This window comes from Anabrus simplex, chromosome 3, assembly GCF_040414725.1.
Source record: "Anabrus simplex isolate iqAnaSimp1 chromosome 3, ASM4041472v1, whole genome shotgun sequence".
Taxonomy (NCBI): Eukaryota; Metazoa; Arthropoda; class Insecta; order Orthoptera; family Tettigoniidae; genus Anabrus; species Anabrus simplex.
In genome coordinates, this window is record NC_090267.1 from 157,104,149 (window position 1) to 157,131,879 (window position 27,731).

The 27,731-nt window shown below is 39.4% G+C and overlaps 1 protein-coding gene across 1 annotated transcript in view; it reads right to left on the reverse strand.

Annotated features, from left to right (window-relative positions):
• Window positions 1–27,731, reverse strand: part of LOC136867130 (trypsin-3) — a 135,616-nt gene that overhangs the window by 57,379 nt on the left and 50,506 nt on the right. Inside the window, exon 6 of the mRNA XM_068227026.1 lies at window positions 21,066–21,200. Coding sequence (XP_068083127.1) covers window positions 21,066–21,200 — 135 coding nt within the window. The remainder of the gene's footprint in view (window positions 1–21,065; window positions 21,201–27,731) is intronic.

Genomic DNA, 27,731 nt, shown 5'->3' on the forward strand with positions numbered 1-27,731 from the left:
AAGGTCGCGTCATTGGTAGCAGTATGGGCGATGGGGATCGAGCGGCGTCCGGCCAGAACGGAACCCGCGAAAGAGCGCCTGAAAAACAAAGGGAAGGCAGAGCAGGAGCCAAGCCCCCGCGAAAATACCCTCTCAACTTGCAGAGAGAGCTAGAAGAGGACGCGATGCTGGAGTAGTCAGATACGCCCCGAGGTGTGGCTTAGCTTCCCAGAGTTCCAGACTAACATAAGGAACTTCCGGTTTTTTATGCACTTGTTACGGGTGCCAACGTCGGATTTTGGCGCGTAAAAATGGGATGATATTTTGATCCAGACATAGGAAAATTATGTGAGACACACCAATGAATAGAGCTGAATTCTCTGCGTTTCCCAGACTAAAAATATGTAATAATTTATTCACGGGAAGAAATGAGGTCACCAGATGTCCAGATTTAACATATTGCTAACACATGTGAATACAACAGCATCACCCAAGCTAAGAATCTCGCTCAAAAGATGACTCCACCCCCCAAGGGACGCTAATGGATTAATCAAAAGCGGGAAGCAAATTGTATAAAAACTGCCGATAGTAGGTCCAGCACGCCTTGCTCAAATGAAAGAGGAGATAGAGGGCCACAAGATGCACTATTTAAATGTCTTCAATTCTTGGTATGAAAGGAGCTCTTGTCCTTAATGAACCGTGAACGTTTACGCCCCCAGGCTTTCGGCGGGGAAAATAATATAGGCCGGGCTGGCCATCGCAGAAGACAGTTCTTTGCGGGTCGTTGAGAAGGGACAGTGTGTCCCGTGGTGCTCCAGTTTTACAGTCCGAACCCATTGACCGCTTACTAAGAGCGTTATTGTGTCCGTCGCGGCAATGAAGTACAAAGCCTTTGTGAAGTGTAAACGGGAGGCCAAACGAGCCTATGTGAATTGTCTCTGTGCCGCGTGTCAAACTAGTTAATCCGCGAGCATAATTTACAAACGAATAGCGGAAGTCGGCTGGGACTATGCCGGCTTAAATGAGTCAATGATATTAATAAATTGGTATCACCCAAAGTGTTACTCTGAATCCGGGTGTTCGAGTCTCGTGAGCCACCCGATCCCTGCTGTGAACGCGCCCGCCGTGAATTGAAAGACCGGCTTATTCGTGGTGTAAACTCTGGAAATAGAGGCCGTGTGACGAGTGGTGAAGTGTTACCCATTTTGGATTACTGTAAGATTTCAGCTGTGAACGAGTTCCCCAGGATGTCGGACTTGTATGGACCAGGGATGAAGGACTGCACGCCCGCCACCAACCGCGTTGTCATGCAGTGCTAAGAACTTCACCATGGGTCTCCCGTGGAAGGAGAATCAACGGCCACCAAACAGATGAGTGATGTCCAAATCTAATTTCTTAAGCATGATAATGTAACCGGGGATAGGATTAGCTTTCTTTTGTAAATATCAAAATGTTGTAAGATAATGCATGTCCTAATATGGAAATTTTATTGATCTTTATAATGTTGAAGTAAATTCAAGGGAGCTGAATTCCCGGACGACCCATTTTTTTAATGATTAGCTTATCGTGAGGGTTATTTTTAGTAATATGTAGAATGTCCTAGCAAATATGGGAACAAGGTTAGGAGAATATTTGAGTTCCCTTTAGGGGTGGCTGGAACAATAATGCTGGCGAGCAGGGAAAACCATGTCAAAATGTTGTTAGTTACTGTCCCACGTGGCTATCGTATATGCCGGGGAAACTCATGGGTCAGTCAGACAATGCATGCCTAGCTTACACATATAATGAGTGCATGTACAGCAAGAGAGAAGAAATCCCGACCGGGAGAGGTATATGCTGTGTTATTTAGGTAGTTGTGAGGGACCATGTGCAAGTCTCCCGTGATTCTTGATAAATTGGCCAGAATTGTTTGGAGTGTTTTTTTATCTATAGCCGGGGTGAGACATAGAGGCAGGAGTCTCTAATCTTTGGTCAAAAGATTTAAATATATATATATATATATATTTCCTGTGCGAGGAGCGAGGAGTATGGAAAAAGTGGACTGAGGAGTCATGAGAGCCCTATGCCCAACGAATGAAGATACGCGATATGAGACGTAATGAGAGGGCCGAATGCCCGAGGAATTTACGGTGAGATGAGTTAGAAGTGATCGTGCCCACAGTCGGCGTTCAGCGGTAATAATGAAAAGGGAGAAAATAAAAGTATATTTCTTGGGAACTCAGCGGTAAGATGATGTAAACAAATGAAATGGACCAGGGATATGTGCCCCGGCTGCCCATGGTAATTGAGAGGGGTCAAGAACCTGCCGTGGCTAATGAATGAGTGATGGCTGTAGTAGCGAATGACCTTCCCTTCTTTTTTTTTGTGAGTATTTGCTCCTCGCCCCCTCACGACAGAGCTGGTCCCGCTGTGCTATTATAGTTAAGGTTTGAGGCTATGGGCTTCCCCCGTAAGTTGCTGTTGTTTAACTGGTCCAACTAAAACACTGCCGGCAATGATATTATCACGCTGATTTAGAAGGTATTTAATAAATGAGTAGGGATCTCCCCCAGATATCCGGTGATATGAGACTGTAGCTAGTCTAGGGATTTTCAGAAATCCACAGTACCTCTCGTTCGGGAGTCGGCCAGTTCGACCCTGGATCATGATGGCGCCCTTGAGCGAGCTTCCCCAAGCTTGCGCCTTGGGCCGGAGACAGTGATAACCATGCTGTTTCTTTCTAGGAATGGCTCTCCTTTATGCATGAAGTGTATATATATCTGTGTATGTTTCGTAATTATGTGCATATATTTTTGAGTTCAAACAGAACCTTTGTACAACGTTGCGTGGTCTTGGTGATAGATGGGGGAGTCCGGGGTTTAGCTAAATGGTATGTGTGTTTGTCTGTGTATTATGCAAATGTTTCTTTTAATGTGGTAATTATGTAGCGTAGGCCCCGGTTATTTTCGTGCTAAGAACAGGAAGTAATATGTGAGTAGGGACATCAGATCATCTCACGGTGAGATCGACAGAATAATATAAAAAATGTCATGAACGGTATGAACTAATGAGGAAAGATGAACGATAGCAATCGCAAAACCTCAATTACACCGTTATGCAGACGACGCCCATGGGCGATTCATATTTTAAATTGATCATTATTTTCTTTGCCTCCCATATGCGGAGAGTTCATTGTATAGAGCTGTATCAATTTCTTTAACATGTCATATTTGAATAAATTAGTATTCGTAACCCCTATTTTATGATTCTTGTCATTTGTAGCAGTGCTAAGCAGTATCCAGTAGGCATTTGAACCCAGAGATCCTACTTTCATATTGTATACATAAGGCTCCATCTTAAGTATTTCTTTTTTTTTCTTTCTTTCGAACGTACCACTCCCCAAGTGCTCAGGCTGCCGGGCCAGCACAGAAAGTAGGAAGGGGAGCGGTTCGAAGCTCGTTAAGCAATTCGATCCGCTCTTCAATCCAATTTCATCCGTAGGTGTTTACCCCGTTACGTGGAGGCATTCTTATGCGTGGGTCATCCACGCGAGGCCCGGAAGGGTGTAGTATATGTAAAATAATGTCATTTCTCTCACCGGATGAACACTGCTTTTGTGAACTTTGTGGTAAAAAATGTGGGAGATATCACCTCCAGGACTACTTGAAACGAACAAAATCTATAGAGAGATATAGTGAAGAAAATTAATTTGTATATGTATTTATTGGCCATTGGATGCAATAAATCTATTATTATTATCAGTTTCTGCCTGTAGTGTGTGTGAGTATGTGTGAGTGTGTCTGAGAGATGTCGCCGCTTGTCCTGCATGGCAGGTTTTATTACTGTTGTCCCCACTAGGTTTCGTGTGGTGCGTGGTTTGTGTCGTGCCGGTGCTGTGCGGTAGATCTCGGAAATTATTGTTTTCTGATTGATGTCGATAGATGGCGCTAGAAGTCTCACGACACTGCTGTCTTCTCCATCTGTGTAACAGTTCTTTTCTTGCGGTTGACCTCAATTTCTGAGACCTCTATGTCTTTAGTGTTAGCATTTTCTATACTGCGAGCTTTTTTCGTTACCTTGTAATATTCTGTCAATGTACTCGCCGCGTATAGGGTTTCTTCCTTCATGTCTTTCTTGATGTGCCCACCCATGTTCGCTAAGCTTTTCAGTTTTTGTTCAGCACTTCCTACTCGTTCAGCTAGTACATCCGCCATTATACTTTTGTCCAATGCCTTGTCCGGTGCCTTGGGGTCTGCCTGAGACTTGTTATACAAAACTGTCGGTTCGGTGACATAATTACCAAAACCACAATCTATAAGCGAAAGCTAACCTCAAAATTTCAAGCGCATCAATGCAATCACATTAGGAGGAAAAATGAATCATATTCGTGATCCCATTACATGATTCTTGTCATTTACCGGTGCTAAGCAGTATCCAGTAAATAGTTGAACCCAGAAATCCTACTTTCACATTAGATAAGTCTCCATCCTAAGTATTTTTCTTATTTACTTTTTCTTCGAACGTCACCACCCCACAAGTGCTCGAGTATGCCGAAGTGGAAAACAGCGGAAAACCATCTCAAGTAATGCCGACAATGCGGTTCGAGCCAGCTATCTCCCGAATGCAGTATCACAGTTTGTGGAATTAATTAAGGGCTAATGCAAATGTGTAAATATGGCAATCACCTTGTCCTGTTTGGTTGGGGAGGTGAATGTTGTGGGCGTTAACTCAGTTCATACGAGATGTGAGTGGAAGTGTTAGTTCTTCATCATATTATGCACTTTTTTGTATTAGGCAGTAAGTGTATGTTAAAAATTTTGGTGAATAAAGTATAAAATGAAATTAATAGAATTAAATTGAGGTAACTCGAAATATTTTATTTTTAGTGATAATTAATAACCTACCAAAAAAGTAAATTCGGAGAATTCATCATAGATAAAAGTATCCTAACCCACTTTCTAGAAGTTTAAAACAGAGTAACCCCCTGTGGGGTTCATTAAGCGCTAAAGCAAGGACAAGTATTCGGAAATAAATTTAGAAGGGAGAAAATAAGTATTTTGATGTGTGTGCTCCTTGAGGTCAGTTGGTTGTCTTTTCTTTTGCGATGTACATTCCAATAGCATCTTTAATGGAGTTGTCGTATATGTGTTGTTCCGAAGGCTGAATGCCGATTATGTCTCTCCATGAAGCAGAGTTAATACCTACAAAATTTCTCCTGACCCCACTAACTAGCTACCAAGACCAAGACCTAAAATAAAGTACTGGCGGCCGTCCAGATAAAATATCAGAAGGTAACGGATGACAGAAGCTAAGATAAGTGCTGTAAATAATTTACTAAACGGACAGTAGAGGACTAATACATTAAATACTTGTCCATATTTGTTCATAGCATCACCAGTTCATATCACCGACTAGTTCACTAAACAATATTACATAAGCAGTATATATGTATATGATATAAAGTGATTTAACAGAATCTGAGGATATTCATGTAGAACGCAACATGTCGTTCCTTGCTTAATAGTGTGTATATTTTACAGGTATTTTATAGTATTATGTGTTATATATTGTGAAGTAGTGTTTTCCACAGACTTAAAAAGCTTTTAAGGTACATTAAATCAACACTGGAAATTATAGCTTCTTTCTGAACAAAATAACGCATAATTTACAACTTTAGTAGTGCAAAACATGTCTTCAGCTTCTCTTAGCCATCTTATCCCTCTCACGATGCAGCAGAAGCGCATTGCCAACTGCAAACCTATACAATAACAAATTAACAATCTACGACATTAAAGCAATGCTGCCAACATATCGTAGTCACAAGAACCTGTTACTTAACATTTTGCATTTTGCCAATAACGGTGATTGTTTTAAGGCAAGGAACTGAGTTTGAGAAGTAGTCCTTTTCTCCATACAGTGTCTTAGGCCTGTGAAAGATCCAGGAAGTCAGGAACGCTTCTGAGTTTCTTCTCAAAGGCAATTTCCATATATGAAGTTAATGTAAGGATTTGATCACAGCAGTCTCTGTTTGGGAAGAATTCAGCTTGTTCGACAGGAATCACATGTTTAATTATAGGAGGAGTTCTATTCCGTAGAAGCAGTTCAAGTATTTTGAAAGTGACACTAAGTAAGGAAATTGGTCTGCAGCTTTGTAGTAGACTTGGGTCGTTTCTTGGCTTCGATTATAGAGAATAATTTTTGTTTACATCAAAGGTGAAAGGAGATACGTAAACTCATTTTACAACTTTGTTAATATGATTGTTGGCACTTACAATGACTCCAGAGAGATACTTTCTTCCCATGCATGAAGTAATTGAAACTGAGAGGATATTTCCTGTTTGTGAAACTTACAACCTGTCCTTTCACACCATTTTCCATCATGCCGATCTCTGTTGTCCTTCTCACATCTTTTGCATTCGCTCACAATCCTGCAACTTATGTATTATCAAATAAAGTAGAGAAAATACGCGACACTTACGAATTTAGCCTTGTTAAAATGGGAGAAAATTCGACGGTGGCGCTCCTAGTGTCTTGACCTGAAAAGTAGCGCTAAATTCAAATATCACTGGAGATGCATATACGAAAATGGATAAATAAATTACGTCTAGAAAGAAAGTGTTATTGAAATATTAACTTCGAAGTTGCTAAAGCAATTCTGGATAAATGAATGAAGAATATAAACAAGATGTGAAATGGACTGCTGTGAAATGACTTTATCTTTCATTTATGCATTACTTTTTGTCTTTGTCATTCCTGTCTGAACTTTTACGGTTAGATTTGTCTTTTTTCATTTAAAAACATTTTATCATCACATGAAGACACCTGTAAATAAAAATATCAGCACATTCCTTACACGCATGATGCAATGAATTAACATTTAAAAGCTGGACAATTTTTCTCTTAACATGAAGCCTACTAACAGAAAGAAAATCTATAAAATTGGCCTCAAAAATATTCAAAACTTCCCTATAAGCAATACTTGCTATTACATTAGGGTAAAGAAAATTTGTATCATCATATTGCTTCAATAAAATGTGGACATTTCTTAAGTCACCCATATTTTGTTCAGAATTTTTAAAGTCGCTGGCCTGGAAATGATCTGAACAGATATAATTCTTATATAAGCGTAACGTCCCTTCTTTCTTGTATACCTTATCTAAATCACCTCTGTGACATTTCAAAACCCATAGATCACACCTACAACAACACATCGGTATTGAAGGTTAACTGCTGCACAATACAATAAAATATGCGTATTATATTTTAAGCCAATTAAAATACGGGTCGAGCAGGTCAGAAGTACTATAAAAATATCTTTGTCACTGGAAGAATATATATGCAAACACAATATTACTTACATTTTCTTGTCACGACGGAAACGAAAGAAAGACCGCGTATTCTTCTCTACTTCATAGCTACTACAGCCAAACACACCAGATATCTTTCCCCTCATGTTGAGAGGAGATATCAAGGAATGACACACGTTACTATTTAATTATGTCAACTCACTGAAAACGCATAAATAACACCAAAAACTTCACACACAAATACACGTGCTCTTATGACAGAATCAGTAGATCTCAGGTCCATCCGCTAGAGAGAGCTCTAATAGCTGTCCCTCGATATCTCGCTGAGTGTCACGTATTGTCTCTACTGTATTTGGCATTATTCTTTATAACATCAACGGCAGACATCATTGTCTTCCTTTCAATCATTATTTTGCCTATACCAATAGCCCTTATTTCCTTCAGTAGCTGCTCACGATCTACCCAAAGTCTTGGATATATAAATAGAGATAAATAGGCAAGGAAGTCCGTGTAATTTGTACCTGCATGTAATTTAGACCTATAATATTCTTGGTCACCCCTGTCCGAGGGAAGGTCTACAAGACAACTGAAGTTACAAGAAAGTGTACTGTGAAGTAGTTATTTCAGTCAAGAAGATGTTCAGCTTTTAAAAGCAATGATTAAATTTCTAAGTAAGTTTTAAAATAGTTTCATTCATACATTTTTAATACCTTGCATATTATTTAGTTTTTGATTAAATCTTTGCATGTCGCGTAATTTGGGCTGCCCGAAATTGTGTAATTTGGACCGCAAAAACTATTGTAGTAATTACGTTTTTCTTAGTTTTGGTGGTGATTCTAAAATAACTTGTTTTATAATATGAGTCCGGACCTACGGTGTAGGGGTAGTATGTCTGCCTCTTAACCGGAAGGCCCGGGTTCGATTCCTGACTAGGTCAGGAATTTTTGCTAGGATCTGGATGTTTCGAGATTAACTCGGCCTATGTGATTAGAATTGAGGGGCTATCTGACGGCATTATATGTCTCCAGTATTATGTTGAAGATCGGATTCAGAGCAATAGTTGCAAAAATTGGGCTTATGAAAACTGGCCCAAAATTGTATTATTTTATCATTGTTTTACATGCCAAAAGTAGCTGCCTCTGTGGATCAGCGGTAGAGTGTCGGCCTCCGGATCCCAAGATAGCGGGTTCAAACCCGGCAGAGGTAGTCGGATTTTTGAAGGGCGGAAAAAAGTCCATTCGACGCTCCATGTCGTACGATGTCGGCATGTAAAAGATCTCTGGTGACACATTTGGTGTTTACCCGACAAAATTCATTAAATCTCAGCCATAGACGCCCAAGAGAGTTTCGGTTTACTCGGTCTGCCATGTAGTGGGGGCCTAGAGTAAAACGGAACGTCGAAATTGACGAGCAGACAGCCAGATGGCGTCAAATTGAAATGTCTGCACACGGTAGCTGAGGCCATACGATTATTATTATTATTATTATGCCAAAAGTAATGACCTCAATTCATAATGCCGTATTATATTGCTTAATATTTAATAACAATAAATTCATTATGTAACTTACAAGTGCTCATATTTATAAGTCCAAATTACACGATCATCTGGTCCAAGTTACACGGTATCGGTCCAAATTACACGATAACACATTTTACAATATATATTACTTTTAAACAAATTCTGAAGATAATATTAAAATTGATTTTCACGTAATAATTTGATACATTGTACTAATTATTGTGTACAAAATTTCAGAAATGTTTATTAATGTCAACAGAGTTATGGACGTTTAAAATTGAGTGGTCCAAATTACATGGACATCCCCTACACATCGATACAGTCCATTTGTCCTCTTGAATCTAAAATATCTGGTATACCATGCTATAATCCTGCAAGTTGACCCTCACTGTTAAAAACTTCTCTAAACCCGAACTGCCTTCCATCTAACCAATCAGTACTTTCGCGAACATGTCTAATAAAATCAGACAGAATGTTCCTAAAATCCAACACATGCCAAACTGACTGGCCTGTAGTTATCAGTTTTAAGTTTATCGCCCTTTTATTGCACTAGAGCCAATAGAGCAACTCTCTACTCATCTAGTATAGTTCCTTAATGCAGACAGTAGTCGTGTAAGTAATTCAGGTATGGTGCTATATCCAACTCTCCGGTCTTAATATAACCCAAGGAATCTTCCAACTACTTTCATAGCTTTCAAACTTCGAATCATTTTGTAAACATATTTATTGCAACATGTAAATGTCAGTACTTTCTTCATATTAGTCCCCTCCTCAACTTGCACATTATACTTATGTCCAATATACCTTAACGTACTGCTGACTAAAGATTTATGCCTTCCGTAAATCCTCACATATACTCTTTCCTTGTTTACGGTATTTATGATTCCTGGAATTTCAGTCAGGGGACCTGTTTCTGCCTTAAAGTGGGAATCGAACCCACCTCTACTCAGTTGACCTCCCGAGGCTGAGTGGACCCCGTTCCAGCCCTCGTACCACTTTTCAATCGAACCCGGGCCTCCGGGGGTGGCAGCTAATCACGCTAATCACGCTAACCACTACACCACAGAGGCGGACACGTTGTTTGTACCAACGTGAAAAATTACCACCTTACATTATAGTAGTGAATCTGGGAAACAAACAAAAACTGATAGTGAATGCCGAGTTGAGCAGAATTCAGTAAGCCATGAGACAAGGGAGACATATTATAGACCAACATATTTTAAAACTTTGTTGTTATTATTATTCTGATCTGTAATAGACAGAGATGAAAGCAGAGAGAATGATTGCTGGTACAAACAGGTGGGAGCAATGGCAGGAGGGTACTCGAAATGAGGAGATAGAGGCTAATTTGGGAATGAACTCGATGGGGAGGAGAATAAAGATTTAAAGATTTAAAGATGAGACGTATAGAACTAAATGAGAGCACAGCACTAGTTGCAAATAGAGGGCTGTGGCGACGTTTAGTATATTCACAGAGACTTGCGGACTGAACGCTGAAAGGCATAACAGTCTATAATGATAATATATGCATGTTATATTTGAATATCATTATGTGTTTGGATATCATTATTATTATTTTTTTACTACTACTAATATTAGGTACTACATCGCGATCGACATCATCATACATCAGCTATAATATTTATTATTTCCATTCGAGCTACTACTATACACATTTTCAAGTTGTTTACTCAACGTGAAATTACAGGAAATGCACATGTTTTCAGTACGGTCACTGTCATTCAGCTGAGGGGACACTCTTCTCCTTTACCTGTCCAGTTTCTGATTAAGTCACTCGCCGTTAATCCACTCAAAAATGACTTTTACAGTTTTCCAACTCCCAGTAAATACATTATGTGATAAAAAGTATTTAGATGCCACCTCAAAATGAAGGCAGGTTTTGATAGTGACATAATTTCTTATGGTCGATATTAATATGACATTGGTTCACCATGTGCCTTCATAATAGCCCTATCTCTTCTGGGAAGACTTTACACCATCTGTCGGAACGTTTTCATGGAATTGCATCTTATTCTTCCCGAAGGCATTAAACCTCTTGGTGTTGAAATGTGGTGTTTGGAACGAAGTCATCCTACAAGTGTTTTGTTAGGTGCACATTGGAACTCTGCCCTGGACAGTCCCGTTGTAGAATATTACTATCCTTAAACCATTTGCTTAAATAGTCCGCTTTATTGACACGGAGGGGTATAAACAATGATCGTCACCAAACTGATTTCCTTGGCAAGCAGTAGGAATGCATTCTAAATATCTTGCCCTTATTCTGCGTTTGCAGTGCCATGCAGTCCTACAAGAGTTTCGAGTTCGTCTCATGAGAAACATTCCCATTTCACATTGCTCCAAACATCACTCTCGGCTGTACACATTCAGGCAGATAGTGTGGTGTTCCCCGGGCATCCTCCATACCGAATTATTTCCACTAGATACAGTACCCGTATAAGCTAGAAAGACGACACTTCCAGTATCTTTTATAAGGTAAGATTTCATACAAGACTGCATACACGTTTAAAGCAGGGCGGCCGCGCGCAGTATAAGTTCGACTGAGGCAGCTGGCGTAGCGCAGAACACAAACACCGTGCTTAGTCTATACGAGACACTCTGTATGCAACCTTTACACCAAAATGCCCTAGATATAGACTTATAAATGTCACTTTTCGAGATATGAAGATTATAAACAACAATGCTGTCTTCGGGTATGTTGCTGATATCCTATGGCTAAATATACAGTTATTTTAAGACATGGGAGATGAGCATTCTGCAAAGAACAATTTTCAACCCTTCGGAACAATCACTCCCGGAAACAACTCCTCGCGTAACTCGACGTGTTGATTCCTGGATGACGCTTGAAATATGAGACCTACATTCCGTTATAAATGACAGTAACGAAGCCTTGAGACTCATGTGTGATTAGAATGATGGAAATGCACTTAAATTGAATGTACTGAAATTACAATTCATTCTGATAGGTAGAAAGGAAACTCACATACTCTGATGGAATAGCTATTCATCCAAGAGTACTCACTGGAACTTCATTGGAAGTAAATATACAGTCATGGAACGAGGGTGTTTTATGGTAAAAATAGTTGCCATGATCATATCGTAAATATGTGGCAGTCAGTGTTTCATTCCTTACATCGTGTGATAATCCCCATAAAATTATTTTCATTAAAAGTAAGAAATTTGCTAGTACCAAGACTTATAAATTTTACCTTTGATTACTGTAGCGAATTTTACTACAACCTAAGCACATTACTTTCCACAAAACCTCAAGTAGGCCATAACACATGTGTTAGATTTTTCCTTTATGTAACACTGTTCGATCATACCTCCCCAGCGTTCTCCGAACTCGAGTAGTTATGTTTGAAAGAGCGACGGATTTTTTTCACTCTGTCATCATATTACATCGCCTACTGACCCTAAATACCCCAGTATACCTCGCTTCTCAGTTTCATTACCTATTTACTTCTAAAAGTCCAAAAACGAGATTGTAATGGGGCTACAGTAGTAACTTCTTGTCTCTGCAAGCCGCACATAAAATTCCCTACCTGCTGATATTAGGAGCATCAAAAATATACTACCCTTTTAGAAGCAACGTAGGAAATGGATGTACAAACAGTAAAAAGGTTGCAGTGGAATAAATATGTGTAGCAATAATTATTATTATTATTATTCTCGTATCAGAAACATACATGTTGTACACAGTTATAATTACTATATTACATTTGCCCAAAACTTGGCCACTTCCAAAGCATTTTTTGATGCTTGATATAGTTCATCTTCTGTGCAGGAGGCTGGACATAGACGACACTGGAGCATATGTTGGACTGTCTGGTCTTCTCCGCAGTCACATTGGATTTTTTCTTGATCTATATAGCCCCATCTTGCCAAATTAACTTTGGATCTGCCAACTCCAGATCTCAGTCTATTCAGGGACTTCCAGGTCATCCATTCTTCATTGTAGCCAGGAGGTAGAGTTTCAGAAAATCTTATCCAGCCAGGAGGAAGGTAGGATGTAGCCCTCCATAATTGCAACCTGGCTTTTTCAGTAGTGGTTCTAAGTTCCTTTGAAGTTCTGAGAAAACTCTTCCTTGACTTTAAACGTTGCAGATGCGGTGCATGCCCATATAGAGGGTGGGTCCTTTCCTGTTCCACTGTCTTTCTTTCCTTGTTCGCAGCTATTTCTCTTCGAACAGAAGGAGGTGCTATTCCTGCAAGGTGGTAGAGCCATTCAACTGGAGTGGATTTCAAACAACCTGTTATAATTCTGCAAGTTTCATTGAGAGCTATATCCACCTGTTTGGCATATGTTGAATTATACCAGACAGGACACGCATACTCTGCTGCAGAATAGCATAGTGCCATTGCAGAAGTTCGGATGGTTTCAGGTTGGCTACCCCACTGTGATCCGGCCAGTTTCCGTAAAAGATTGTTCCTGGTGGAGACTTTTGATTTGCAGTTCATGCAGTGCTTCTTGAAAGTAAGAGATCTATCAAGTGTCACTCCTAGATATTTTGGAGACTCGCAGTGTTCCAGTTCGACTCCTGACCATACTATCTTTAACTTGCGAGTGGCTTCCCTGTTTCTCAGATGAAAAGCACACACTTGTGTCTTTGAGGGGTTCGGTTTAAGCTGGTTTGTGCTGTAATATCTAGAAAGATCATTAAGGGCATCCGTGAGGGTGATCTCCACTGTTTCAAAATCTCTTCTCTGAGTGGCTAGGGCGAGGTCATCAGCATACAAGAAGCTACTGCAATTGGGGGCTATGGGTTGGTCGTTTGTGTATATATTGAACAGAATTGGAGCCAGCACACTTCCTTGTGGAAGACCGTTTTTCTGTAGTCTCCATCGACTACGCTGTTCTTGGAAATCAACAAAGAACCTGCGATTCTGCAAAAGAGTGGCGATGAGTCTTGTTAGGTTAAAGTCCTTGGTTAGATTGTAGACCTTCACTAATAGTAGCTGGTGGTTGACAGTGTCATACGCTGCTGATAAGTCAACAAATACCACTCCTGTCACCTTACGAGCCTCAAACCCATCTTCTATAAACTGTGTAAGGTTTAATAACTGTCCAGTACAGCTTTTACCAGGACGAAATCCAGATTGCTGAGGTATAAGTAATGGGTCAATTACAGGTAATAGGCGATTTAAGATCAATCTTTCCAGCAGTTTGTAAAGGTGACATAGTAGCGCAATTGGTCTAAAATTCTTTGGATCATTCCCTTCTTTACCAGGTTTCAGCAAGGCAATCACTCGGCTCTTCCGCCATATCTTTGGAATTTGGTTTCTGCTCAAACAGTTATTGAAGAGTTGGAGAATCCATTTCTTTGTCATTAAGCCAAAGTGTTTAATTTGCTCAGTTCGTATATCATCCAAGCCAGCTGATTTTCCATTTTTACTCTGTTTGATAGCCTTCTCTAATTCTTCCATGCTGAGTGATGATGTTAGGTCGTCGCTCTCTTCATGCTCTTCTCTTTGCAGTTTCGGTTTTTGTGATTTGTGGTTTGCCTTCCCGTTCAGCAGTAACTGATGTGCTATTTGGTTAGCAGTGATATTATGATGTGCGGTGGTCTTGGTTGGATCATTGCTTAGACGTCTCAGAAGTCTCCAAGCTTTATGACTGTCTCTTTTCAGGTCCAAGTTTTCAATAGTTTGTATCCACTGATCCCTTTTGGTCTCTCTAATAGAGGAAATAAGCTTGTTCCCTGCTTCCACAGTTACTTCATTGAAAGGATTTTCTTCAAATAAGTTTTTGTATTCTGCAAGTAGTGTGGCTTGATCTGAAGTAAGCCCGGGGATATAAGATGTTCGACAGCCACGGGGGATAGACATCCTTGAGCATCTCTTTACAGCTGTGGTGAAGGTGTCATAGTAACTGGGTACTGGTTCTATAGCAGATATTTCAGCGTCCAGTAATTCCGCAAATCTTGACCAGTCTGCCTTCTTAAAATTAAACCTCCTCCGAAAGGATACCATCTGAGGTCTTATAGCAGCAAATACTTGGCACATTATTGGTCTATGCTGTGTATTGGGTATTGGGGAACAGACAGATTTTACACATTGTTGGTTGATATTGCTGCTGCCAAATATGAGGTCAGGATTGTAAGCTCTTCTCCACCTGCCACTGTTAAAGGATCCAGGTAGTTTTGCATCATGGATTAAAGTCAGCTGGCTTATTTCTGCCCATTCTTGTACTGCTGTCCCATTCTCATCTTCATGGTCATAGCCCCAGAGAGGACTATGGCTGTTGAAATCACCGATCACAATTTGCACATGCTTGTTTCCGAAATTGGATGGTAGGTTTACAGTGAATTGAGCACCAGGTGGTTTATAAAGGGATGAAATGGTGCAATTAGCTGTTTCTACAGTAAGGATTTCAATGTTGTTTTCCTCTGTGAATGCTGTGGATGAAATCTGGAAATCTGGATGAACAAAAATAGCACTTCCATATTTATCATGAGGTCTTTCAATGGCGAGACGCATTCCATCTATTTTTGGCCTGCGAATATCACAACCTCTATGTGTCTCCTGTATGCACAGTATGTGGCACTGGTGCTTCCTGCATAGTTCTTGTAGCAGTTCTTCTTTGTGTAGCAATAATTAAGTATATTAACATAACATCATTTTTCAACCTACTTTTTATACAAAGTTAACCCACGAGTGGTCGTTATATGAGATTTTCCCTCACATTATTTTGTATTGTGAGTTTACTTCTCAGCGATGCAAGGGAGCTGACTGTTCCCTCTTCTAGCTGAGTTGATAACTGTCGTGAGTAAGACCATTCACATTTGAAAGGTAAGCATCCCCTCCTCTAGTCGAAACAAAAATTCGTATGAGTTCGTGCCCCCTGTGTGAGAGGTTCTCTCATCGCGCGACCACTGGCGTTGGTGTTATCTTGAAGTCGATGCGGAGACTTTCTCCTGTTGTAGGCGTTGGTTGTTGTTGTTTGAGTCATCAGTCCATAGACTGGTTTGATGCAGTTATCCATGCCACCCTATCCTGTGTTAAACTTTTCATTTCTACGTAACTATTGCATCCTGCATCTGCTCTAACCTGCTTGTCATATTCATACCTTGGTCTACCCCTAACGTTCTTACCACCTACACTTCCTTCAAAAACCAAATTAACAAGTCCTGGGTGTCTTAAGATGTGTCCTATCATTCTATCTCTTCTTCTCGTCAAATTTAGCCAATCGATCTCCTCTCACCAATTCAATTCAGTATCTCTTCATCTGTGATTTGATCTATCCATCTCACCTTCAGCATTCTTCTGTAACACCACATTTCAAAAGCTTCTATTCTCTTTCTTTCTGAGCTATTTATCGTCCATGTTTCACTTCCATACACTGCCACGCTCCACACGAAAGTCTTCAAAAACATCTTTCTAATTTCTATATCAATGTTTGAAGTGAGCAAATTTCTTTTCTTAAGAAAGCTCTTCCTTGTTTGTGCTAGTCTGCATTTTATGTCCTTCATACTTCTGCCATCGTTAGTTATTTTACTACCCAAGTAACAATATTCATCTACTTCCTTTAAGACTTCATTTCAGTATTCGGGAGATAGTAGGTTCGAACCACACTGTCGGCAGCCCTGAAAATGTTTTTCCGTGGTTTTCCATTTTCACACCTGGCAAATGCTGGGGCTGTACCTTAACTAAGGCCACGGCCGCTTCCTTTCCAGTCCTAGCCCTTTTCTGTCCCATCGTCGCCATAAGACCTATCTGTGTCGGTGCGACGTAAAGCAAAAAAAAAGACTTCATTTCCTAATCTAATATTTCCTGCATCACCTGCCTTCCTTCGACTGCATTCCATTACTTTTATTTTGGACTTATTTACTTTCATCCTGTACTCCTTACCCAAGAATTCGTCCAAATCATTCAGCAGCTTCTCGAGGTCTTCTGCAGTCTCAGATAAAATAACAATATCATCGGCAAATCTCAAGGTTTTGATTTCCTCTCCTTGGATTGTGATTCCCTTTCCGAATTCCTCCTTGATTTCCTTTACTGCCTGTTCTATGTAAACATTGAAAAGGAGGGCGACAAACTGCAGCCTTGCCTCAGTCCCTTCTGGATTGCTGCTTCTTTTTCATAGCCCTGGATTCTTATCACTGCGGACTGATTTTTTATACAGATTGTAGATAATTCTTCGTTCTCGGTATCTGATCCCAACCATCTTCAGAATCTTAAATAGCTTGGTCCAATCAACATTATCGAATGCCTTTTTTAGATTTACGAATGCCGTGTACGTGGTCTTATCCTTCTTGATTCGATCCTCTAAGATCAGACGTAAAGTCAGGATTGCTTCACGTGTTCCTACATTTCTTCTGAAGCCAAATTGATCTTCTCTCAACTCAGCTTCAACTTGTTTTTCCATTCTTCTGTAAATGACACGTGTTAAAATTTTTCAGGCATGAGATACTAAACTAATGGTGCGGTAGTTTTCACACCTGTCAGCACCGGCTTTCTTGAGAATAGGTATAAGAACATTCTCCCGAAAATCGGATGGGACTTCTCCTGTCTTATACATCTTAAACTCTAAATGGAATAACCTTGCCATGCTGGTTTCTCCTAAGGCAGTCAGCAGTTCAGAGGGAATGTCATCAATTCCAGGTGCCTTGTTACTATTTAGGTCACTCACAGCTCTGTCAAACTCTGACCTCAAAATTGGGCCTCACATTTCATCAGCATCAACAGCCTCTTCATGTTCCAGAACCAAATTATCTACATCTTTACCTTGATACAACTGTTGGATATGCTCCTTCCATCTTTCTGCTTTGTCTTCTTTCCCTAGAAATGGCTTTCCAACTGAGCTCTTAATATTCCTACATTTAATTTGATTTGATTTGTTTATTTATCATCAACGGAGTTATTGATTCTCCAATTACAGATGATATAATACATTCAAATAATAACAATATTAACAGCACTTACTACTACCGCTAATTATAACTAAGCAATATATAATATATACATATTTACAAAACACGTAAGGAAGGGAAAAAAGACATGAAAACAGAAAAGTGTTTATACATTTGAAATGACCGAAGGAAGGAAGTATAACTTTCAGTTACTAAATGGGCAGAACAAGATACAAGGAACACTCTGTCTATGAAGCGTCCATAAGAGGTCTGCGAATTTCACTAGCTGACGAGTGAAATATATCCACTATCCCACCAATTTCGTTCAGGGATCTTAGGGCCTGCATAAACCAGCAGCTCCTGTGTGATTCCGTTCTGCACCTGGGTAAGTGAAAGGTGACAGCCTGTCGGGTATTGCGGGAAGGAACATGAATTGGTAGCAACTGGAGTAATTTGGGACAGTCAAGGAAATTACCGATACATTTGTGTATGAAACGTGCGTTGACATACCTGTACAAAACAAATCATAATCTGTCGATGACAGCTTGATACCCAAACACTTTTTACTGATCCATTTTGAGAATCTGATCTGTACTCGCTCTAAGGCATTAACTAAGTATTGCTGTGAGGGGATCCACACTTCAGAGCAGTACTCTAGACTAGATCGTATAAGCGAAAAATACAGGGTTTTCAATGGGGCAACAGATTTAAAATTCTTGCAATTTCTTTTGAGGAAGCCTAACGTTTTAAATGCCTTGTTAACGATATTTAACACTTTCTCCAAAAGTTTCCTTGATTTTCGTGTATGCAGCATCTAACTTTCCCAGGACCATACAACCTTGCTCTTCTCCTCCAGCCATTCTTCTTTAGCTACCTTGCACTTTCTATCCACTGGATTCTTTAATCGCCTGTATTCTTTTCTGCCCTCTTCATTTCTAGCATTCTTGTATTTTCGTCGTTCATCAATCAGGTCTAATATCTCCTGAGTTATCCGCTGATTCCTAGTTATCTTTTCTTCCTTCCTAACATTTCTTCAGCAGCCCTACTGACTTCATATTTCATGACTGTCCACTCTTCCTCTATTGTGTTTCCTTCAGCCATTTCATTTAGCCCTTGTGCAACATGTTCCTTGAAACAATCCCTCACACTCTTTTTTTAAACTTGTCTAGATCCCATCATTTTGCATTCTTTTCTTTCTTAAATTTCTTCAACTTCAGATGGCATTTCATGACCAAGAAGTTGTGGTCAGAGTCAACGTCTGCTCCTGGGAAAGTTTTGCAATCCAACACCTGGTTTCTGAATCTCTGCCTAATCATAATGAAGTCTATTTGATACCTTCCAGTGTCTCCAGGTCTCGTCTACATATACAGCCGTCGTTTGTGGTGTTCGAACCATGTATTGGCAGGAACTAAATTATAATCAGTGCAGAATTCAACCAACCTACTTCTTCTTTCGTTCCTTTGTCTCAGTCCAAATTCTCCTACTGTATTACCTTCTCTTTCTTGGCCTACCACTGCATTCCAGTCTCCCATCACAATTAGAAGATTCTCGTCACCTTTTACAAATTGTAATAAATCTTCTATCTCTTCATATATTCTTTCGACTTCCTCATCATCTGCTGAGCTAGTGGGCATATACTGTAGACCTGCACTATTGCGGTGGGCATTGGTTTGGTGTCTATCTTGACGACATTGATTCTTTCATTATGCTCGTCGTAGTAGCTTACCCGCTGCCCTACTTTCTTATTCATTATTAAACCAACTCCTGCATTTTCCCTGTTTGATTTTGTGTTGATAATTCTGTAGTCGTCTGACCAAAAATCCTTTGCTTCCTGCCAACGCACTTCACTTATACCAATTACATCTAACTTTAGCCAATCCATCTCCCTTTTCAGATTCTCTAACCTACCACAACGATTCAAAGTTCTAACATTCCACGCTCCGACTCGCAGAATGTCAGTATCCATCTTCCTGATGATCGCCCCCTCTCGTGTAGTCCCCACCCGGAGATCCGAATGGGGACTAGTTTACCTCCGGAATATTTTACCCGGGAGGAAGCCATCATCAGTACATCATTCATACAGAGAGAGCTGCATGTCCTCGGGAGTTAGTTACGGCTGTAGTTTCCCGTTGCTTTCAGCCGTGTAGCAGTATCAACACAGCTAAGCCATGTTGAGTATTATTACAAGGCTGTATCAGTCAATCATCTAGACTGCCACCCTTACAACTATCGAAAGGCTGCTACCCCACTTTTCATGAATCAATCGTTAGTCTGGTCTCTCAACAGTATCTGACTTAAGTCGTGCGCGTAACGTTCTCCATTTGCAATTACTGATATACGAGTCTTCAAAAATTATTAGTCGAGGAAGAATGCTGGGAAATAAACGCTGTTTCAAACTCCAGCTAACTCAAATGTTAGAGAGAAGTCCTATTGTACTTTATTCTTGCATTTGTATTTCGACTGTCAGAAAGTTCTATAATAATGTTATTGGTTTTACGTCCCAATAACTACTTTTTATGGTTTTTTGAGATGCTGAGGTGCCGAAATTTTGCACCACATGAGTTCTTATACATGCCAGTAAAGCTACGGCTGACCTATCTGAGGACCTTCGAATACCACCGGACTGAGCCAGGATCAAACCTGCTGAGAGATCCAGCCCCTTAGCCGTCTGAGCTACTGCACCCGGCATTCTTGTCAATATTACGTACTTACGTGTGGCAGAACTAATGACTTCCGCTAAGGAGTAATTTGTTTCTGTAATATAAGGATAATGATGTTTTAAAAATCTAAACAGTATAACGCAGTCTTTAGGTCTCATATCCGTAATTGGTTTCAGTCTTACGTCCCGCAAAATTGTAGAAGATATATTTATTTTTTTAAAATTTAATGTGAGAGAAAGTCTCATGTGCGACCATTCGTGTTACAATTCGGCTAGCGATCACTCACGGGTTAAAACCAGTTAGTTATATGATCATTGTGGTCATGACACGATTTGTAAGTCGAATTGCATGTGCAATATTTAAATAGTTATTTTCAAAAGCAGGTAAATATATGGCCCGACAATATCAGGATTCGTAGCCTGAGTCTCGCCATATAAAATAAGACACTAACTAACTAACTAACTAACTAACTAACTAACTAACTAACTAACTAACTAACTAACTAACTAACTAACTAACTAACTAACTAACTAACTAACTAACTAACTAACTAACTAACTAACTAACTAACTAACTAACTAACTAACTAACTAACTAACTAACTAACTAACTAACTAACTAACTAACTAACTAACTAACTAACTAACTAACTAACTAACTAACTAACTAAATAAATAAATAAATAAATAAATAACCGACTAACTAACTAACTAACTAACTAACTAACTAACTAACTAACTAACTACTCACCTCGCATGTAGATTTTGCTTCTGTAAATTCCACGCAAATGTAGAATTCCTGCGCATACGTGATTCGGTAGAACCATTTGCATACTTCGCCAATCTCCAACGACATATTCATCTTATGCATTTCCACCTCTGATCCCTGTAAATATATTCATTAATGTTACATTGCTTATTATATACAAAGAATATAAAAATGAAACATGTGGCGCATCAGTCCATTAAGGACTTGGACCGCCCAGACGACTGCTGACAGATAGCGGAGTGCCACTTTGTCAGCATGATGTCATCCTTGACCGTATTACATGGCTCTCTTCACCAGATCAGCTGTCCAGACCTCAGAACAGTTTTAAATATTCTCAGTGGTCGGAAATGGAATAAGGGGCCACAAATATCGAACTAATGCTACCTAGAAATATCAGACTATACAAAGCCCCCAGGACAACCATATTAGACACAGAAACACTAAGTGCAACCAAGAAGTAAAGTTTGAGGTTGGCCAGTGCAGATCTAAATCGATGGGATCAAACGAAAGTGCCCCGAGTCAAGACGACTAGTGAACGGGCTTCCCCAATAACAAGAAAGAAACACGAATTGTAGTCTGGCAACTGATACTACTCAATAGCCCAAAGATAAACAGCACAGTTGATATAGATCTCACAGAAGGCCAAGGAAGCCTGGAAAAATTCCTGGAACAGAGGAAGCTCACGTCTTACATAATCCGTGGATTCTAACGAGTCTTCACACTCAACCAACTGACCCAGGTCGAAGGAAGCTACCCTAAAAGTAGCACAAGGGACTTATACAGAACTTACAAGCAGAACATTAGAAAATACACTTCACTAAACCTTCACTACAGAGAAATGAAAATGTAAAACCTGTTTTCCAGTCATTGACCGGGTCAGGGATGCATGAATGAAACATATAAATAGGCTGTTATTACAATGAGGTCGCCACTCCCAAGGTGATTTATTAATGACTGATAAATGTTATGAAATGATAATGTAGAGTGTTGCTGGAATGAAAGATGGCAAGGAAAACCGGAGTACCCTGTGACTACTCCAACCACTACTCTTATACCTTCATATCTTCCACACAATATAAATAACATTTGTTTGAGCGCCAGTTGCTTTTTTTAAGAAAAACAACAAAATTCGGTAGAGCATACCTCTTAAATCAATTATCTCAAGGCGTGAGGTGATAAACTCACATATCTGGCAATATACAGGGATATGGATCAGGACAATATTAAATTACTGTTGCATTTCCACAATTGAGGATTGTACATGGAACTGGAATCACTTATTATAATTAAAATAAAACTGAGTTTATGACTATAATTTACGTCACAATGAACAATCATTGACGTCTTTTAATTTAACAAAAGAAATATATCGTGAGATTTGCGGTACTAAGAAAAGGAAAATTTAATCTAAACAAAAAAAGCTATTGGCATGAACTTGAAGTGCGATGTGATATCGCCGCTGATTACACTCTTCTTCATGTTATGAATGCATAACATGTCTGATGCTTTAATTACCTGTTGTCTGCATACACCGCTGTTGAACTTGAAATTCTTGGGAAAACCTGTGAGCTGAAGTCGGGAGCCGTCTGCTGTTATCTTCTTATATAACAAGGAGTTGGCCTACATACCATGTACGCGTGTAGGGAGTTCCAATGTAATTACGTCCACTCAATATATTATAAATAATTGGAAAATATTATTGAAACATCTTGTGAAGTCCATCCTCACAAGAAGATGATGTTTCTTTATCAGCATAGTACCTGTCTCTGCTCGGATACAACCACCACTTGTAGACCTCCTCGATTATTACAAGACCTCTTGAAAACACAACTCTTAGCTCTGACCATCACACTAAGACCACTTCTTCCATTTGATACATCAGACTGTTACATATGATCTCCACAATGTGAACTGAATACTATGAACTGAGTAGATATGAACTGAGTACCTCTCCCCACCATAGCATCAACTTATATCACCTCGCGATGACGACTCATCTCCCTACTCACTCTTCATCCCTTCCACTTCAACATACAGTAGCTGGCGAATACTGACACTTGGTCGCAATCACGTGCCCACGCACTGATGTCATCAGTCAAGTGTTGTCTAAGCGTACCCAAGCGGCTTGAGAATGACTAAGCTGAATGCGTCACCGGAAAATTTACTTGCACAGTTAAACATAGCCTCGATTGCAAAATACTATGCCAGCTCATCCAGCCAGAGTTACAAGCCACAGCATGACAATATGAAACCAACAAATCTCACTTACTACAATACAGAATAATTACAAATAAATTTCACTTAACCTATGATTAAATACAATAATATACGTGATACCTAATTTTTACAGTCTAAATGATGAGAAACAGAATATATAAAATCTAATGAATCGGGTTAATAATAATAATAATAATAATAATAATAATAATAATAATAATAATAATAATAATAATAATAATAATAAATACTGAATGGAATCTGTAACCCTGTTGTACGGTTACAACCCGGGGAAAAACCTGTCCCGCCTCTGCTTTGTCCAGCAGAAATCTCACATGGAGTCACCGGGATTTGAAGCACGGTACCCAGCGGTGAGAGGCCGACGCGCTGCCGTCTGAGCCACGGAGGCTTCATCACTACAGAAACTCACAGGTGGAGCTGGTTCACAACAATAAGGAAAACTGTTCCTTTCCAGCCGAGTACTTTCAGAAACATTTCAATTATAACCCACCTAGTGAAGACTTTAATTAAGAAGATATAGTGCATAATTTTGCAAAACCTTTACTTAAAAAAACAGTTGTTAATTTTTTTGCTGTGAACACTAAGAGACCAGTTTCCTTTTGCGCACCAAGTAATGTGTTATCTACCGCACTGTTTTTCACACAACTGGCACACGCAATTTTCATCTGGATCATGGTATGCTTTATTCCTGCATGTTTTATGATGAAAACCATAGAAGGCCACTCTCGTGATTAAGTGCCTTAAATTTAGGTATTGTTTTCTCAATTCCTGTCCATTATAACACCCATGGTTTAAAAGCTCCATATTTTATTCCTCTTCTCTCTCATGATGTCAAGATGTTTCTGTTCCACTTCGGTTGGTGAAAGATATAATATTGTTTGAAATTCTTCAATTAAAAAGGGTTCCTTCGCCAATTCTTAGACGAGCCGAATTGGGGCTGTGATGGCAACCCCTAGCACCCTTTTAAGAAACCTTCATTTTACTTTTTCTAAGTATTTGAGGTCTGATACAGTTGATGTCTTCCAAATTACTGTAGTTTTATGCGCCATTTGAATAAAATCAAAACAGGTATTATAGTACTTCCTTACAAACCACATGAGTGCAGGTGTAGCTTGGAGTTGTACTTTGAAGTCTATGGATCTGAGTACTCCAGAAAAAACTGCCTATAACTGTCTAAAATAATGGGGAGATTCATCCCAACTTTAAAGTTTGTCCTGGTGGCTTATTCGTTGTGACAGAGAAGGCTAAATTTAGAAGAAATTACCTCCTATTAAGAAGGAATGGTATTCCCGCATTCACTTGTGCTAAATCTATTTTTGGAATAAAGTACTTTCTGGAGCTGAGCCCGACTGAACTTCTGCATGAACGATATTTTTTGCCAAGCTTCCGTAGATTCAATCTCCTTCCATTGCAAAAACCAGGTTTATTAACTTCAATAATATTATCGCATACTATGGAGTTAATGGTAATGTACGTTATTTGGTTATTTTTCAAGCTATTCAGAAGCTATTAGTTGATGATATTATCTTGTTTGTTTCTTGGGAAAAAAATGTCATTTTGGGGAACATTGTACTCTCACTTGGATGAAAAGAAGAACCAAGTGAATTTCGTATAATAGTTTTTGAAATCCGTTTTTGTTGAATCTCAATAGTGCATTTGCCCTAATTCTCCATATGTGCAACAAAATAACAACCTCACCTCTTTGAATCAGAGGCATTTTATCGAGAAAGAAGCAAACAAACGAAATTCCATCTCAGCTGAAGCATGTCTCTACCATAAATACACTTACAACTAAGTTTCCAGATCAATATTTGTTAAGATGTCATTCCGCAAACATGTACTGTGTGAGGTGTGATAATATAAAAGATTTCACATCTAACTTATCCCGAAAATTAGGTTTTGATTTGTCCATATCCCATGTAACTACTTTTGCTTATTACCCTCAACCATCTCTGGCTGAGTGGGTCATCGTAATATTCGATCTGCTTTGATACGATTTCATCATGAAAATCATTCCACGTGGGATACCTTTGTGCATTGGTTACCTTTTGCTCTAAATTTGTCCGTTCATTATTCCCACAAGTTCAATCCTGCCTCTCTCATGTTTCAGTTTGTTTCCAACACGCCGTTGTCTAATCTTTGGTCCATCAATGAGATAATGCAAGAGACAGTACATTGCGATAATATCAGGGACCTGTGGAAGAAGGCTAAAAGTAACCTTAAGGCCTCTCATTAGAAGGTTAGAGAGAGATATGATCGTGGACGGAGGCCCATCAATTTAAAGGTTGGAGATCAGATAATGGTTAAGAATTTCATGCCGGCAGGCAAGTTTTCCCCCAGATTTCATGGGCCATGTTTTAGTTTGGATTTCTTAACTCTAGTCGCACCTTTGGTGAGTAATCCAGCCACAGAAAGGATCTTTAGAGTACCTTGTCCCAAATTAAACCAGTATGAAATCCCTCGTTTTGCAGTATAGGCTACTAAGATATGGCAGTGTGGAAGTAGTTATATTTCTTCGCTTAACAGCTTAGAATCTTAAAATTGTAAATTGAAATGTGGAGGATTTCTGTCCCGCTTATATTCGTCTATGGTACTGCCTTGTTGTTATAACATCCTGTAAAAACTTTCCCCTCGGTAAAAATGTTGTCTCTTCTGTTGCACGTCTTTCCCCCGCCTCCAAAACCGAGCCTGCATTTCACACACTCATCCTCGATGCCGCCCGTCTCATCTGACCTTGCAGTTTAAAAATAAACAAACTCGCTCTCTCCAAAACACTACTGTCGCCCAGTAAATTATTGTTTCAGTGACCTGTTTGACATCTGCGGTCGAGTTACAACATCTGGCGAGTGATGCTGTTGTGGGGTAAGGGCCCACCCTGCTCTGGCCCAGTCTCCTTCATGACGGCGTACTCGATGGCAGAAATACGTGAGCGCCCACTGAAATAATGCTGAAACTTACCATAACATTTCTCACAATATCTATTATAACATGAAAGATAGAAATGCACCAGTTTTACCATGTCAAGTCAAAGCCCTTCTGATTCTAATGGATTGCAATTTATAGTATTTAGACTTCAATTTTCTTGTAAGGAATATTTTGAATGTGAGAAATTTTTCAAGGTCCTATTGAAACATGTCGTCATGTTGGTACATATTACTACTGAAGTATTGGTACCACTGCTTCCAAATTATCACCACACATTCATAGATGCATGAAAGTCCTGAAACTCTAGAATTGTAACATTTGATAAATATTTATGTCTTCAGTTATAAATTAAAATTTAATTTTAAAATATTGTAACTTTTAGCAAATAAGGGTTTATAAAAGACACAATTTAGAAGCAACATTAAAAATTCCACATTTTAGTACCGCAGTATAGTCATACATGAGTGTGCAAAATTTCATATCTCTAGGTAGAATAGTTTAGGAGGAATGTGTACCAACATGATAACATGTTTCAATAAGACCTTGAAAAATTTCTCACAATCAAAAGAATTCTTACATGAAACTAGAAGTCTAAATACTATAAATTGCAATCCGTTATAATCCGAAGGGCTTTGACTTGACATGATAAAATTGGTACTTTTCTATGTTTCATGTTGTAATAGATATTGTGAGAAATTTTTATGGTAAGTTTCAGCATTATTTCAGTGGGCGCTCACGTACTTCTGCCCTTGAGCACCATCCTTACCGACAAGGGCTGAGAGGCAGTACGACAGCCGCCTACTTCATCATTGGGCAGTGCTCCAATATCAGGTCTGTAGCGACCATCACCATGGCTACCCCTTTCATAGTAGCGGAAGAGGTCTCTGTGGGGGTACTTGGGGGGTTCGGGGAACCCCACCTGGGTATCGGCAGCGGCAGCCGCTCTTGCCGTCAAACTTGAACTGTACCTCCCGGACTTCTACGGCTTCAGGAAGACTTCAAGACTTATTTACTGTATAATTACTTACAAATGAACTTTCATCAATAAATTTTCTTTCTATAAACGACAACTTCAAATTTTTCTGAAAAGGAAATTTTCTAAACTGTGTTACCTGAGGAAGAACTTTTGGTAGTGGAGGTCTGTACCGGAGGTACACCCGCCCCACGCCTTTAAATTAAGTTCCTTGGAGAATGCTACCTGGAATATAAAACTTGTAACAACTACTGCAAGGTGTTTGAATATTTCTCAACAGATGTCGCTGCTATAAACTAATGTTGTGACCCCTGGTGTGAAGATGAACTATTAAAATTCTAGAGTCATTTTGTATGTAAAGGTTTCCTAAACTGGAATATTTAGCGTTAGTTTTTTTTCCAAACGTTATCAACACTTCTATTTCTTCCCGCCGACACAAGATGTTGGCCAGTGGAAAAAGTTTGTACATTTATTTATTCATCAATGAGGAAAGTTTGATGTTTTTTTGATTA